Source organism: Prionailurus viverrinus, chromosome B4 (assembly GCF_022837055.1).
Source record: "Prionailurus viverrinus isolate Anna chromosome B4, UM_Priviv_1.0, whole genome shotgun sequence".
In the NCBI taxonomy this organism is placed as follows: Eukaryota; Metazoa; Chordata; class Mammalia; order Carnivora; family Felidae; genus Prionailurus; species Prionailurus viverrinus.
The window spans coordinates 10,523,316-10,536,765 of record NC_062567.1 but is presented as its reverse complement, the minus strand read 5'-3'; the positions used below and the strand labels follow the sequence as shown (position 1 = coordinate 10,536,765).

Sequence of the window (13,450 nt, the reverse complement as noted above, 5' to 3'; positions counted from 1 at the left end):
ATATCAACATTGCAGTTCCCCTGACAATGCTTTCCAATCTTGTCTATAGAAGTAACCCCAAGTCAGTGACCCTGCATCCAAACTTCTTTTGACATTTCGTGATCATCCTAAACATTTATGTCTGTTCTACACACCTTTCTGCAATGTCATCAGATTTGTTTGGGAAGGAATGTTTTCCTTCCCAAATATTTTTAAAATATCTATTTATTTTGAAGGGGGGAGAGGGAAAGAGAAAGAGAATTGCAAGCAGACTCCACAGCATCAGTGCAGAGCCCAGCATGGGGCTTGATCCCATGAACTGTGAGATCATGACCTGAGCTGAAACCAAGAGTCGTGCACTTACCCAGCTAAGCCACCCAGGTGCCCCTTTCCTTCCCAAATCTTTGAGTGTAATGGTACTCTAGAGAGAGGTTTGCATACCTCTGGTGTATTATAGCTTACTTCCACGATGTACTTCTATTTTAGAAGCGTGGCTGATGATACTGAGGGTTGAAAATGTTCAGCAGGTATACATCAGGAAGAACATGTTGGCTATTCCAATATCAAAATACCATTGTGTTGACTGATAAATAACTGTTCTCCAATCCCTAAGTGGCATCCATGTTCCACATCACCCCTTTTCCTGGACCTCTAAACTCTGCACGGTCCAGGAACTAAAGGGCTAAGTAAGGCCTCTCTCCCTCTGGGACCTCCAGGACCTTCCCCATTCTGGTCAGCTGGTGGCTAATCCATACTGTTAAATGTTTTAAATATTGTCTCATGTTACACGTAACATATATGAAGCTCCTGGCACATGGTAGGCATTTTTAGTCCTGTGGCTTTGGAGAATTCAGCCTACTTGGGAGTATATATTTTCAACAGCAATGTGGCCAGTATCTTTCCTCCCTTACCTCAGGACACAGCCTTCCTTCCCTTAGGGAACTGTGCCTTTCTGTTTTCTGAGGTTCTAGTGAGGCTTACAATCACAGTACCTCTCCCTCTAGCAGTCTTGGAAGGGGCAATAGTATGGGTCTGGAAAATCATAGTCCCCATTCCCTGATAGGCATGTGCTGTGACTATGTGAATCAAGATAGACCAGTCACAGTCTTCCCCTAGAACTCTGAATGTGAGCGCAGGGACTAAAATACTCCTTGTCCCCCTTTGAAGCATGAGCTGAAAGGATGTAGCTCCAGAGCTCCTGGTGGTCTTGACTGTGCAGTGAAGAGGGGCCTGAGAAGTGACACATAGAAACAGACAAATGGAGAGACAGAAAAAGAGAGAGCTTGGATGATATTATCTGAGTTCTGGGCCAAACTTCCATCCTTTACAATAGTGATTCTCACACTTGGGTGTGTATTAGCATCACCAGGAGAGCTAATCAAATATACTCATAATGATGAAAAAATAAAATGATAAAAAAAAGGCAACCTATTGAATGGGAGAAGATACTTGCAAATGACATAACTAAAGGGTTAGTATCCAAAACCTATTAAGACCTGATACAACTCAACACCCAAAAAACAAATGATCCAATTAAAAAATGGACAGAATATATGAACAGACATTTCTCCAAAGAAGACACCCAGATGGGCAATAGACACATGAAAAGGTGCTCAACATCACTCATCATCAGGGGAATGCAAATCAAAACTACAATGAGATAGCACATCTGTCAGAACAGCAAAAATCAAAACCACAAAAAACAGCAAGTGTTGGTGAGGATGTGGAGAAAGAGGAACCCTCGTCCACTATTGGTGGGAATGCAAACTGGTGCAGCCCCTGGGGAAAACAGTATGGAGGTTCCTTAAAGAGTTAAAAGTAAAGCTACCTTATGATCCAGAGATTGCACTACTGGGTATTTACCCAAAAAATACAAAAACACTAATTCAAAGGGATACATGGACCCTTGATGTTTACTTCAGCATTATTTATAATAGCCAAATTATGGAAGCAGCCCAAGTGTCCATGGATAGGTGAATGGATAAAGAAGTGATAGATACAGATTAGATATAGATATAGATATAAATAGGTATATCTACATATGTAGATATAAATAGATATATGTGGGTATATTCATATATGTAGAAATATACAGATATATGTAGATATATGTGGAAATATACACATAGATATAGATATAGATAATGGAATATCACTTGGTCATAAGAAGGAATGAAATCTTGACATTTGCAACAATATGGTTGGATCTAGAGAGTATAATGCTAAGTAAAATAAGTCAGAGAAAGTCAAATAGCATATGATTTCACTCATGTGAAATTTAAGAAACAAACAAGCAAAGGAAAAAAAAGAGAGAGACTGACAAATCAAGAAACAGACTCTTAACTATAAAGAACAGATGCTTACCAGAGGGGAGGAGGGTGAGGGTGGGGGAAGTAGATGAAGGGGATTAAGAGGACACTTGTCATGTGGACACTGAGTAATGCATAGAAGTGTAGAGTCACTATATTGTACACTGGAAACTAATATGACACTGTATGTTAATTATCATGGAATTAAAATTAAAAACTTAATAAAAATTTAGGATATGTTTTAAAAAAGGAATGAGGGGCTCTTGGGTGGCTCAGTCGGTTAAGTGTCCCACTTTGGCTCAGGTCATGATCTCACAGTTTGTGGGTTCGAGCCCCGCGTCGGGCTCTGTGTTGACAGCTCAGAGCCTGGAGCCTGCTTTGGATTCTGTGTCTCCCTATCTCTCTTTGCCCCTCCCCTGCTTGTGCCCTGTCTCTGTCTCCCTCTCTCAAAAATAAATAAACATTAAAAAAATTTAAAAAATTAAAAAGAAGTAATGAGATGTTAACATGAGAAATTTTAGTCTGATTGTTAGGGAACTTTCCAGATGGTAAGATGAACTGAACTATAACCATGTACCTAAAATGAATTAAGGAAAGTCCTTTGTATATGACATTTTAGAAACTGGCAAATACACAAGAAAAGAAAACAGGTTCGCTTGGAGATGTCAGATGACTCCTAACATCTTTCCATCTGTACTATCATCTTTCAGGGATCTCTTTAAGGACCACAAAAGGAGATAAAACACCAGATTTTTAAAAGCGTTTGTCAGTATATATCTAAACACAACTAAGCAGTTGACCAGGGTCCTATTCGTGGAAACAATGAATGGATAAATGAGCTGACACAAAACTGTTCTTACATAGAGCTGGTGCCTTTGCAGGAAGTCACTTCCCTAAAAGGGGAAACCATCCGCCGCCACCACCTCACGTGCCGGGCATCGCTCCATTTACACCCACTAACAAACTCACCACACCACAGCCCTCCGAGGGAAGAGCTATTATTAGCTACACTGTCCCACAAGAAAATGCAGGCACACGTGACGTAAGGAACTTGCTAAAATCCCATGACTCACAAGTGGGAGAGCTGCGATTTGTACCTATTCATCTGACTCCAATGTACATGCTTTTCCACTGTATTAATATGATACAAATAAAGCACTAACAAATAAAAATAAAAATAAAATCCAGAGACCCAGGCTTGTCGAAATGGAAAAGGGCTGGGTTCTCTGTATTTTTGCCATGTCCTCCACATGATTTGGATACATACCCAAGTTTGAGAACTACAAGTTTACAAGCATGAGATCTAATACCTCTTCTTTTTCTTTTTCTTTTTCTTTTCCCTGTAACTACTTAGTTTTCCTATAAGTAGAGATGAAGAAAAGCAGACTTAGCACTCTAGGGCACCATGTAGGGTAGGCTGTAAATGAACCAAGCCTCTGGTCAAGGTCCCAGAGCCTCCCTGATCTTAGGTAACTTAGTGAATTGCAGTGTTTGCTCCTGAAGAATATCCTCTATGGGCCCAGCTCTGCTTGGGCTCCCCTTCATCTACAATTATCTGAAAGGGCATTCTCTGAGCAGCAAGAAGTTAGGGGTAGCCTAAACTGATAGATTTGGCAGAGGAATATAGAAATAATAAACCACAGAATAGGACACAGGACCACCATCCATTATAGCTCCCACTCTGCCTTTTGCCTCTGCTTCTCATTGAGCACTGGGTTCATTCTCTTAGGCTATCTCAGAGGATATGACTGTCACTGGCTCTGAGGCTCCTACCTAAGACTGTAAGACATCCATCAACCAAGCAGAGAAGTCCCAGTAAAGTCAGGATGACTAGCCTAAATTAAGTTACATCCTCTTACCTAGATTAATCCTTGAGGCCAAGAGATGGCAGCTCTTACCAGATGGGGTGGGTGGATGCTGGATGAGCAGACAGTCACCACTCTATGTCATGTTAGTAGTGACTAGTATGATATTCTTACACTTGTCATCTCATTAACCTTCACAGCAGTCCTGCAAGGACATCAAGTGATTACTTGTACATTTTGATGAGGAAACTGAGGCTCACAGAGCTTCTACAAGGCACAGCCAGGATTTGAACCCTGGTCTCCCTAACTCCAAGGGCCACATCCTTCCACCACCCTGTGAGACGACAATGGGCTTTGCTTCTGTCTCCACCCACTTGCTCTATTGTTCTTGGCACATTTCAGAATAGTTGTATCTGCTGCATTAATTCTTTAAAATGACAACTGTGTAGCATGTCTTAAAATTGACTGGATGCTTCTGCCACCTCACCTGTGCACTGGGGTCCAGAGTCATTTCTCTCAAGGCTCAAAGACTTGTTCATAGCTTTGGAATTGTGTTTGCCCACCCAGAAAGAGGAAGCTGAGGACATGGGTTAACCAATTTATTTATATTACCCTTCCCTTAGTCCTAAGTGCTAACCAAGCTCTTTCTCTCACGTTCCAATATTGAAATTCTTTCTACTCCTTATCCTACATGATTTACACACAACACCACATGAAGAGGAAGGGAGAGAAAGTTATTTGTTAGAGTTAGGATTTTTCATTCCCTAAGAAAACTAAGATCAATGTCATATGTCTCTCCTGTGGTTATGAGTTCCTGGAGGCCCAAGATTATATTCTATTCACTGTGGCATTACCCACGTTTTTTAGCATAGTTCCATGAACATGGAGGTTCCTCAGTAAATATATATTGACATAAATGGAATTTTTCTAGGTTCTAAATATAGTCAGGAAAGAGCTTTTGGTGGATGACCTGTAATCCTTTCCTTAGTGGTCCAGTGGACCAAAAAAATGGACATACAACCCAACAAAGTGTTTACACTGGAAGAAAAGGAAAGGTGCATAATATATATTCCCTCTGCAGCAGGCATTGGAATAGATGCTGTACAGATTTATTTTATCCTCACAAAAACCCATGGATATATATATTATCTCCATCTTCAGATGAGGAAATTTAGAGAGAACAAGTCATTTGGTGTACATTATGGAGAGGTGGTTATGAGCATAGATTCTAGACCAACGGGGTTTTTCTGCAGGCTCACTTATTAGCTGTGTGACTTGGGGAAAGTTCCTTAATTTCTCTGATCTTTGTTGTTAAGTTTCCTCATCTGTAAAATGAGGACAATATTTGCTAAACAGATTGTAAAGCTCTTACAGGCAGTGCCTAACAGAGAGTTCAAAATATTAGCTTAAAAACACTCATCCATAATTAGGACTCTCTTTTACAAATATACGATATTTTTAAAGCTTTTTCAGTGCATCAGAAACATCTAGAGGATGGGGCGCCTGGGTGGCGCAGTCAGTTAAGCGTCCGACTTCAGTCAGGTCACGATCTCGCGGTCCGTGAGTTCGAGCCCCGCGTCGGGCTCTGGGCTGATGGCTCAGAGCCTGGAGCCTGTTTCCGATTCTGTGTCTCCCTCTCTCTCTGCCCCTCCCCCGTTCATGCTCTGTCTCTCTCTGTCCCAAAAATAAATAAATGTTAAAAAAAAAAAGAAAAGAAACATCTAGAGGTCATTTAAATAGCAGATACCAGGGTCACACTCCAATTAGTGTGACCAATTCATCTCAGTTTCCCTAAGACTTCCTTGGTTTTAGCACCAGAAGTCCTGCATCCTGGAAAACTCCTCAGTTCCAAGCAAATCAGGATGGTTGGTCACCCCAAACCTCATTCTTAGCAAATCAGAAACTGAGCTGGGGCCCAGGCATCCATCCATAGCTTGAACAAGGGCGAGACACTGATTGATATTAAAGAGGGATTTTAGTATAGTGGTTTATGTCATCGGACTTGGAGGCAGGTAGACCTGGGTCTGAATTCCCTCTTGGCACTTCCAGGAAATGTTACTTTGGGTGTGTTGGTGGGTTCCTGGAAAGCTGACTCTGAAATGGAGAGTAGCATATGCAAAGTTCATTAGGGAGTGCTTTGGGGATCAACCCTTGTGGAAAGAAAGAGAAGGATGAAGGATTAGGCAGAGAGAAATGATGGGATACAATGAAGTTTCTCAATGAAGCCCTCCACTAACAGGCAGCTCTGGAGCTAGGAGGGTCCTTCAGAGCTGTCTCGAGATCAAGTGAGGGGGCTGGGCCTCTCTGCCTTCAAGTCAACAAGTCCAAGTGCCACCAGCCCTAGCAACTCTCCTCCAGGATGCTGACAGCTGAGTGCTGTCTATTAACCACATTTCTTGTAGCTCTGACAATAAATCTTTCAGTCCTGAGGGAGCCTCCAGGTGTCACATCATAGTATCCACTACAGGGTGAATAAGCCACTCTGAGCCTCTGTTTCTCCATCCATAAAACAGGACTGATGATAATAAGGTCACCTACCTCAGAGAGTTGTTGAGGGCTAATGAACTACTACACAGTGGGGTAGAGTTTGGGATGGAGATGGGAGCTGCTTCAGGAAGGCCTTCTTATAGAAACTATGACCTGATCTTTGTTATTAGGCGGGACAATGTTCAAAGTTTCATTGTGGGTTGTGTTACTGGGTTGGATATTAAACAAAAGTGTAATGTAGGGGAACAATTGAATCTATTCAACAATTGTTTGACAAGCACCTGTTGACAAAGAGGGTAGAGCCTGAATGAAGCTTGAAGAGGAAACATAGTTTTTGCCCTGGAAGATCCTACAAAATAGCGGGATAGATAAGGCTTAGATATGGGATTCCATGGAAGATTAAAAATGTATTTACTAGTAGCAATGCAGTGCCAAAATAAAACAAGTGAAATGAAAGATACTCTTGGCACTGGAATATGGTGAGTTTTGGATATCCATTTCTAAAATTACCTCCAATGGGAGACTTCATATCCATCAAAATGTGGACTTAGATGCTGCTAGAGAGGATGTAACAGAACTGTCACATTTTAACACATTAATTTACTGTAATATTTTGTATGGGGGGGAGTTTTACATCAAGAGCCTCAAAAACATTCATGATCTTTGATCCAAAATCCTTCCTTTGAAACTTTAATCCAAAATAATTTGAAATAACAAAAACCCTTACACTGAAAGACGTTCTTTGTAGTACAGTCCATAAGAGAGAAGACTTGAAGACTCCTCAAACATTTGGTGACAGGGAAGCAGTTATTTAAAATTAGAATTCAACTTTCTTGGGAAGGGATGGTTATATTTGGAATCCATTTTCCAGATGGAGGAAGTTGACGCCAAGAGTCAGTCATGTACTTGTTCCAACAGGTGGAGACAAATGGGACTAAATCTCCTTAATTCTTGGTCAAGAATGCTATTTTTCTCTTGAACTACCATCTTGTTTCTAAACTTGCTCTCCTAGAGTGAAATGCCAGCTGTCAGTGTTGCACTATGAGGCCAGCTTAAAATGACTCAAAGTATGTCACTGAGCTTATACAGTTAATGATTGATCGATTGGTTGATTGACTGATTTTCTATTGCTCAAACAGGTGAATCTTAGGGGAAAAAAACTTATTTGTACTAAAACATACCTTGAACTCACTCATTGTAAACATACTCAGGTTGTGGTTAAGTGTGATGTATTGCAAATATTTTAAATTTTCTGTATATTGTAATGTTTTGACATATCTCAAAAACCTTTCTGCTAGCCATTTCTTAGAGACAACAAAGGGTCCAGCCTGGACTGTGCCTGCACGAGGCAAACTAACCAATCCAGAGTTGGACCTTCTCTGTCTGGCCTGTGTACCCCAGGAGGCAATATCCCTCTGCCTTAATTATCTCAGCGCCAGGTACCAGGCAACTAGCGACCATCCCTATGGCTCAAAGCCCACTGAAATTATTTAAAGTAGCCAATCCTAAGCTATTTACTGCACCCTGCCTTGCCTTTCCCTTGTGGAAACCCCAATAAAGTCCATGTCCTAAAGACTCCCCTAGCTCCTGTCTTTTGCCCCCAACCACTCTGGTGTCTTTCCCATGTGGCCCTCCGAGGTGGGCTGAGCCTCTTGTCTAGGACATGTGAGGGTGATAGACTTATTTTTTCCTGCTTTTCCTCTCCTCTGACTCCTCTTGTGGTCGAGCCTGACTGACCGTCTCATAAAGAATACAAAACTCATGACCTCTCAGTAAAACATCTTGGAATTAGACCTCAGAAGAAATAGATGAAAAGCTCAGTTGTTTGCCAAATTGTATTAGCACTTCCTCTGAGCACTTTGTCAGTGCATCACCCCTGTCATATTCCATTTAAAAATAGATTAAAATACAAGATAGTGTGTGAGTCACAGAAGCTATTGACCAACGCAGCCACTCTGGCTGCCCAGAGCTGAGGTGCATTGGCTGGTTCTGTTAGAAGTGACAGAAAACCTGATAGAAATGGGTTTTTATTTTTTAAATCATCGTGGTTTAAAAAAAAATGTTTATTTATTTATTTTGAGGCGGGGTGGGGGGGAAGGGGAGAAAGAAAGAAGGAGAGAGAGAATCTCAAGCAGACTCCACACTGACAGCACAGAGTCTGTCACAGATCTCCATCCCAGGAAGAGATCATGCCCTGAGCCAAAATGGAGTCTGACCCTTAACTGACTGAGGACCCAGGTGCCCCTAAATGTGTGTGTGTGTGTGTGTGTGTGTGTGTGTGTGTGTGTGTGTGTGTTTAGGAAAAAGGAACATAATAGCTGACTTAGGCTGAAAAGTCCAAGGTTAAGCTTTCTTCTGGAATGCTTGGATTTGGGGCTCTAATGATATCACTGGGACTCGGTATCAGTCCGTCTCTTGGCCCTGCCTTTCTCTGTGTGGATGTCTGTCTCAGCTGCGTGTGACAGCACCAGCTCCAAACCTCAAAGTCGCTTCAGGTTTTACTGGGTAAGAATAGGAGTCAAATTCCTATTCCAAAGTCCAGAGGAAATCTATCATTAGCCTTGATTGGGTCACATGACTACTGCGAACCAGTCACACGGAAATGCAGTGGACTGATGGGCCTGCCCTGAGTCACATGACCACCCCTGGAGTAAGTAGTATGGAGGGAGGTCCATGGAGCTCTGGGCTGGTTTCATAAGAGCCACAGTTGGTGAAGAGTGGAAGAGGATGACTTTAAAGAGGAAACCGGGTCACACTTACTAGATAGAGTGAGTGAATGCCAGGCAGCAAAATCAACAGATGTCTACTACAGTTGGACTGTTGTCATTTTATTCTAGCTCTGCTGGGGAAAAGCCAGTGAGAACAAATTCAGCAAATCACAGACTTGCACTGAAGAGAAGAAACACAAGAATCTAAGAAGCTCAGTCTTTTTTCTCTAAATAGAACATAGTTTACACTATCGAAGACAGATGCTTGTTTATTCTATGCTGAGAGCTCTCCAGCCAAGAGGATTCCAAATATCCTTCCATCTGCAGATCATTCCAGGGCTTTGCAATTTTTACTATTTAACGAGAAAAATTGGGGGAGGGGCACTTTAAAATAAAATAATATGCTCGGAGGAAAGCTGAAGGGCTACATTATTTCACAATTCTGGAATTCAAAGCAATAAAAAGTAAACACTGTTACAGGCTCAAAGGAGAATACTTTCATCTATGAAACAATTTTATTTGGTTATTTGGGCATTTTGAGAGACTTTCCCTATAGCTGTGTTATAAAATAACTCCTGTGTTTTCATTATATACAGTCCTGTTTGGCCTTGTGAAACAAGAAATTAGGTGCTGTAGTTAGTTTATGTATAATGGGGCTTTCTATCATTTACATGCCCTTTGGTGTAGTATTAATTCACATCCCTTTTAGAAATATAATTTTGGAAGCAATTATCATTAAAATTTCTTACAAATTTTAAATTTGAGATAATTGAACTGAACGCGTGTTTACTCACATCGCCCATACTGGTTCATGGGTTTCAAAAGTAGAATAAGTTTTTGGAACTGCTCCCTGATGAACATTTGAAGATGAATTTTGATCTCTGGAAAAGCATTTGTTCCCAACATAGGTGAAATCAATTCCCTTGTAAGTTGAGTGTGATGACAATTTAAAGAAACTATTCTTCATAAGTTGAAAAGAACACTTCTTTATCTTACTAACTAAGCCTGAGAGTATGATGGATTCTCGTCTAGATGAGATAGTACTTAGGAGCTGCAAACTCACAACAAATGGGGGAGTACTCCTACCATGGATAATATCAATTTTTGAGTTCCATTGTTCCACTTTGGTTACAGAGTAGCCTCGGTTATCATTTATGGAACTCCACACCCCCATGCTTTGTTGTGGTCCAAAACATCTTCTAGTGGGCTACATTCTTTGGAGGAACAAAATATGTGCAGAAAGTGTGCCAGTCTGGGAAGGATGCTGAGTAGACAACTGCTTGCAGTGTAATTGAAGGGATCTTGCATAGAAATTAAGGTCCCACAGAAATAGCCTATAAGAGGCACTCAAATATTTGTTCAAGGAAGGAAAAAAATAAGTGAGGGAATCAGTGTAAAGTCATCTTGCAGACAGAATTAGAAAAGCATCTTGTAGACATTCTTTTTAATTTACCTCCCTCACTCCTAGCTCGGTCTACTTCAGCAATGCTACAGGAGTCACAATGTCATTAAAAAATACCATACCGGAACTCAGAGAAGAATGTGTTTACTCAACTTCCCAGAGATAAAAAATAACTGAATGGTGATAGATTTTTCAAAAATAGGTGAAATCAGCTCTTTGAATACTGAAGAGTAAAGCATAATTATCTTTGTTACACCATGCTGGTGGAATATCTGACTTGTGGAGGAACCTACCACAACTTTGCCTAAGTAATCGATGCTCCCAAACATGTTAGTCACTGAGGGCCCCTGGATTGTATTGCTTCAGGGACCACATCCATAGAGACTTCCCTGTGCTGGCACCCTAGAGTTTGTAACCCAGCACTCCTGTAGTTACTCTACTCAACATCTGGTGTTGAATTTGTTGCTTGTCCAAAGACTCAGTTCGTTAAGTGTTTGGTCTAATTTTTTTCAGATCTTGAACTCATATTAATTCAGTAGGTTTGCAGAAAGTGTTTATGTAAATTAGTGCATATTTTTAATGTCTCCCTATTTTTCTGGTTTGTGGGGCTGTAACTCAGGAAGAAGAGGACTCCCGGGAAGAACCTAAATGTCTCGAGTCGGAACAGAAGATGGCATCAGGTAGAGTACATTCAGCGCAACGCCTCCTTTTCTGGGCTGCTGTTGCTGACAGCAGGGCTTGCAGCATCCAAAAGCTTTGCATGTTGCCAGAGAAAGTCTGTGTGACTTTCCAAATGATTGGAAACATGACTAGAAATGTCACTTGTGATGTATTCCAGGCACGATATCTAGACAATCTGGTCATCATGCCGAAACTAGCTGCTTCTCTTCTTTCTTTTACTGATTCCAGTTCTTGATGAACAAATACTTGCAATGAAGTAAATGATGATAATGATGAAGAAATTTCAAATTTGGGAATACTAAAATAAGTAGTGTAGCTGTTCACTGAAGTTTTTATGATTACCTTGGGAAATGATACTTAGTTGCATTTGCTGGGTTTCTTTTTATGTTAGTGCATAGTGAAATACGCTGCTTTGCTAAGACTATTTACCCCATAATAGGACTCCCTATGAGATACTATGGAAAGAAACAGTGATGAGTAAATTCATAAGTTAGTTTCTGACTGTGATCAGTAAGGATAATGACAAGCAATGCTCATAAAAACAAACATTAGTTGAATGGACCTAACAATAATGAAAGCTAAGTCTCTGCTTCTGTATTCAAATGGATTTTAGCTTGGTGTTTTAGATGTTTAGGGGTTAGAAGAGGGATCCAGATGTGTTTGCTGCTGGCAGAGGCTCGTGTTCTTACATTTTAATGGAAATCAGAGAGCAGGATTGAGAAAATGGAAATGGTAATGAAAAAAATGCAAAGTGGGGGGGAGAGGTGGCACCCTGCTCTGATATAGATGGAGGAAAGAGATTTAACAATTAAGCATCTCCACCATCTCCCTCTATACCCCTCCCAAGTGTCTATCCTCAACAATAACAAACATTGCTTTATATTGGTGCCTCTCCCTAGGACACTCTCCCCTTGCAGATCCTTGCTTCGCTGCCTCCTTCTCATCATTCAGGCATCCACTGAAATGTCTACTCCCTGAGGCCACTTTGTCATTCCTCCCTACCACTCCTCATGTCATTGCCCATTTTTATTTGTTTCATAACTCTTATGACAATCTAAAATTATCTTTCTATGGATTGGTTTGGTTACTTATTGTTCCCTAGAGAGTAGTAACCTTGCCTGTCTTATTTAACAGTATCTTAGCACCTTGGACAGTGGCTGGAACCTGGTAGTCATTCAGTAAATTCTTACTTGAGTCCTTTGTGTCCACTATATGCAAAGTATTTTCTTTCTCTGTATAATGGAGATATAGGTAGGGTGGGTTTGATGTGAGCCAACTCTGTAGCTACTTTAGATGTAGACCCTTTAGATTGGGCTATAAAGGAGCATAATACATGACACATGCCTTCAAGAAAACAAAAGTCTAAGGCATAGATGTGTTTGGAACACAAGAAATAATGTGAAAAGACTGATACAACCAAAGCCCTCTGGTTACATTGAGGAAGTAGAATCTAAGAAGCTTCCTTGAGTTGATGATGCTTGTAAGGAGTTTTGGAGTTTGAAAGTAGCGGTATAGAGTGGGCAGAGTTGGAGCTTGTGTATCATACCCATGAAAATTGTTCTGAATGCTACTTTTGCACACTCACTCTTGATTTTCAGTTCCTCAGCTAGAGAAGGCTGGGATAATGGCCATTGCTGGGTCAATGCAAATTTGGCCAAGAGATTTTGAGTTTCCTGGTTGCTGTTATAAATGGTATCACTTGCTCTCTTGGTATAGTGCCCACTAGATTTTGAAGGCATTTGTTCACATCCAAAGACTTGACTACCTCACATGTTGTGAAGGCACAACTACTCACTAAAGCTTTTCTAAGACATGAGTTGACTCCAACACATCCCACATGACACCTCTGAGTGAGAAATCAGGGATCCCATTCTCAAACAGTCTGCTAGCATTCTTCAATCTTTAAGTCCTTCGAGTGTGTTACTAGAAATGTATATAGTGGTAAAGATTTTCCTCCAGAAATACATTTGGAGTCAGAGACCCCAATGAACATAATTCTGCAGAAAAAGAGGGACACAGTTTAGTTAGAAATCTATAATCCACATTTCTTTGTGATTGAATTGTATGGCTTTAGAATTT

The 13,450-nt window shown here is 40.8% G+C and overlaps 1 protein-coding gene across 1 annotated transcript in view; it reads left to right on the top strand.

Moving 5' to 3' along the window:
- Nucleotides 1-13,450, top strand: part of FAM107B (family with sequence similarity 107 member B) — a 234,029-nt gene that overhangs the window by 81,441 nt on the left and 139,138 nt on the right. Inside the window, exon 2 of the mRNA XM_047865342.1 lies at nucleotides 11,310-11,370. Coding sequence (XP_047721298.1) covers nucleotides 11,310-11,370 — 61 coding nt within the window. The remainder of the gene's footprint in view (nucleotides 1-11,309; nucleotides 11,371-13,450) is intronic.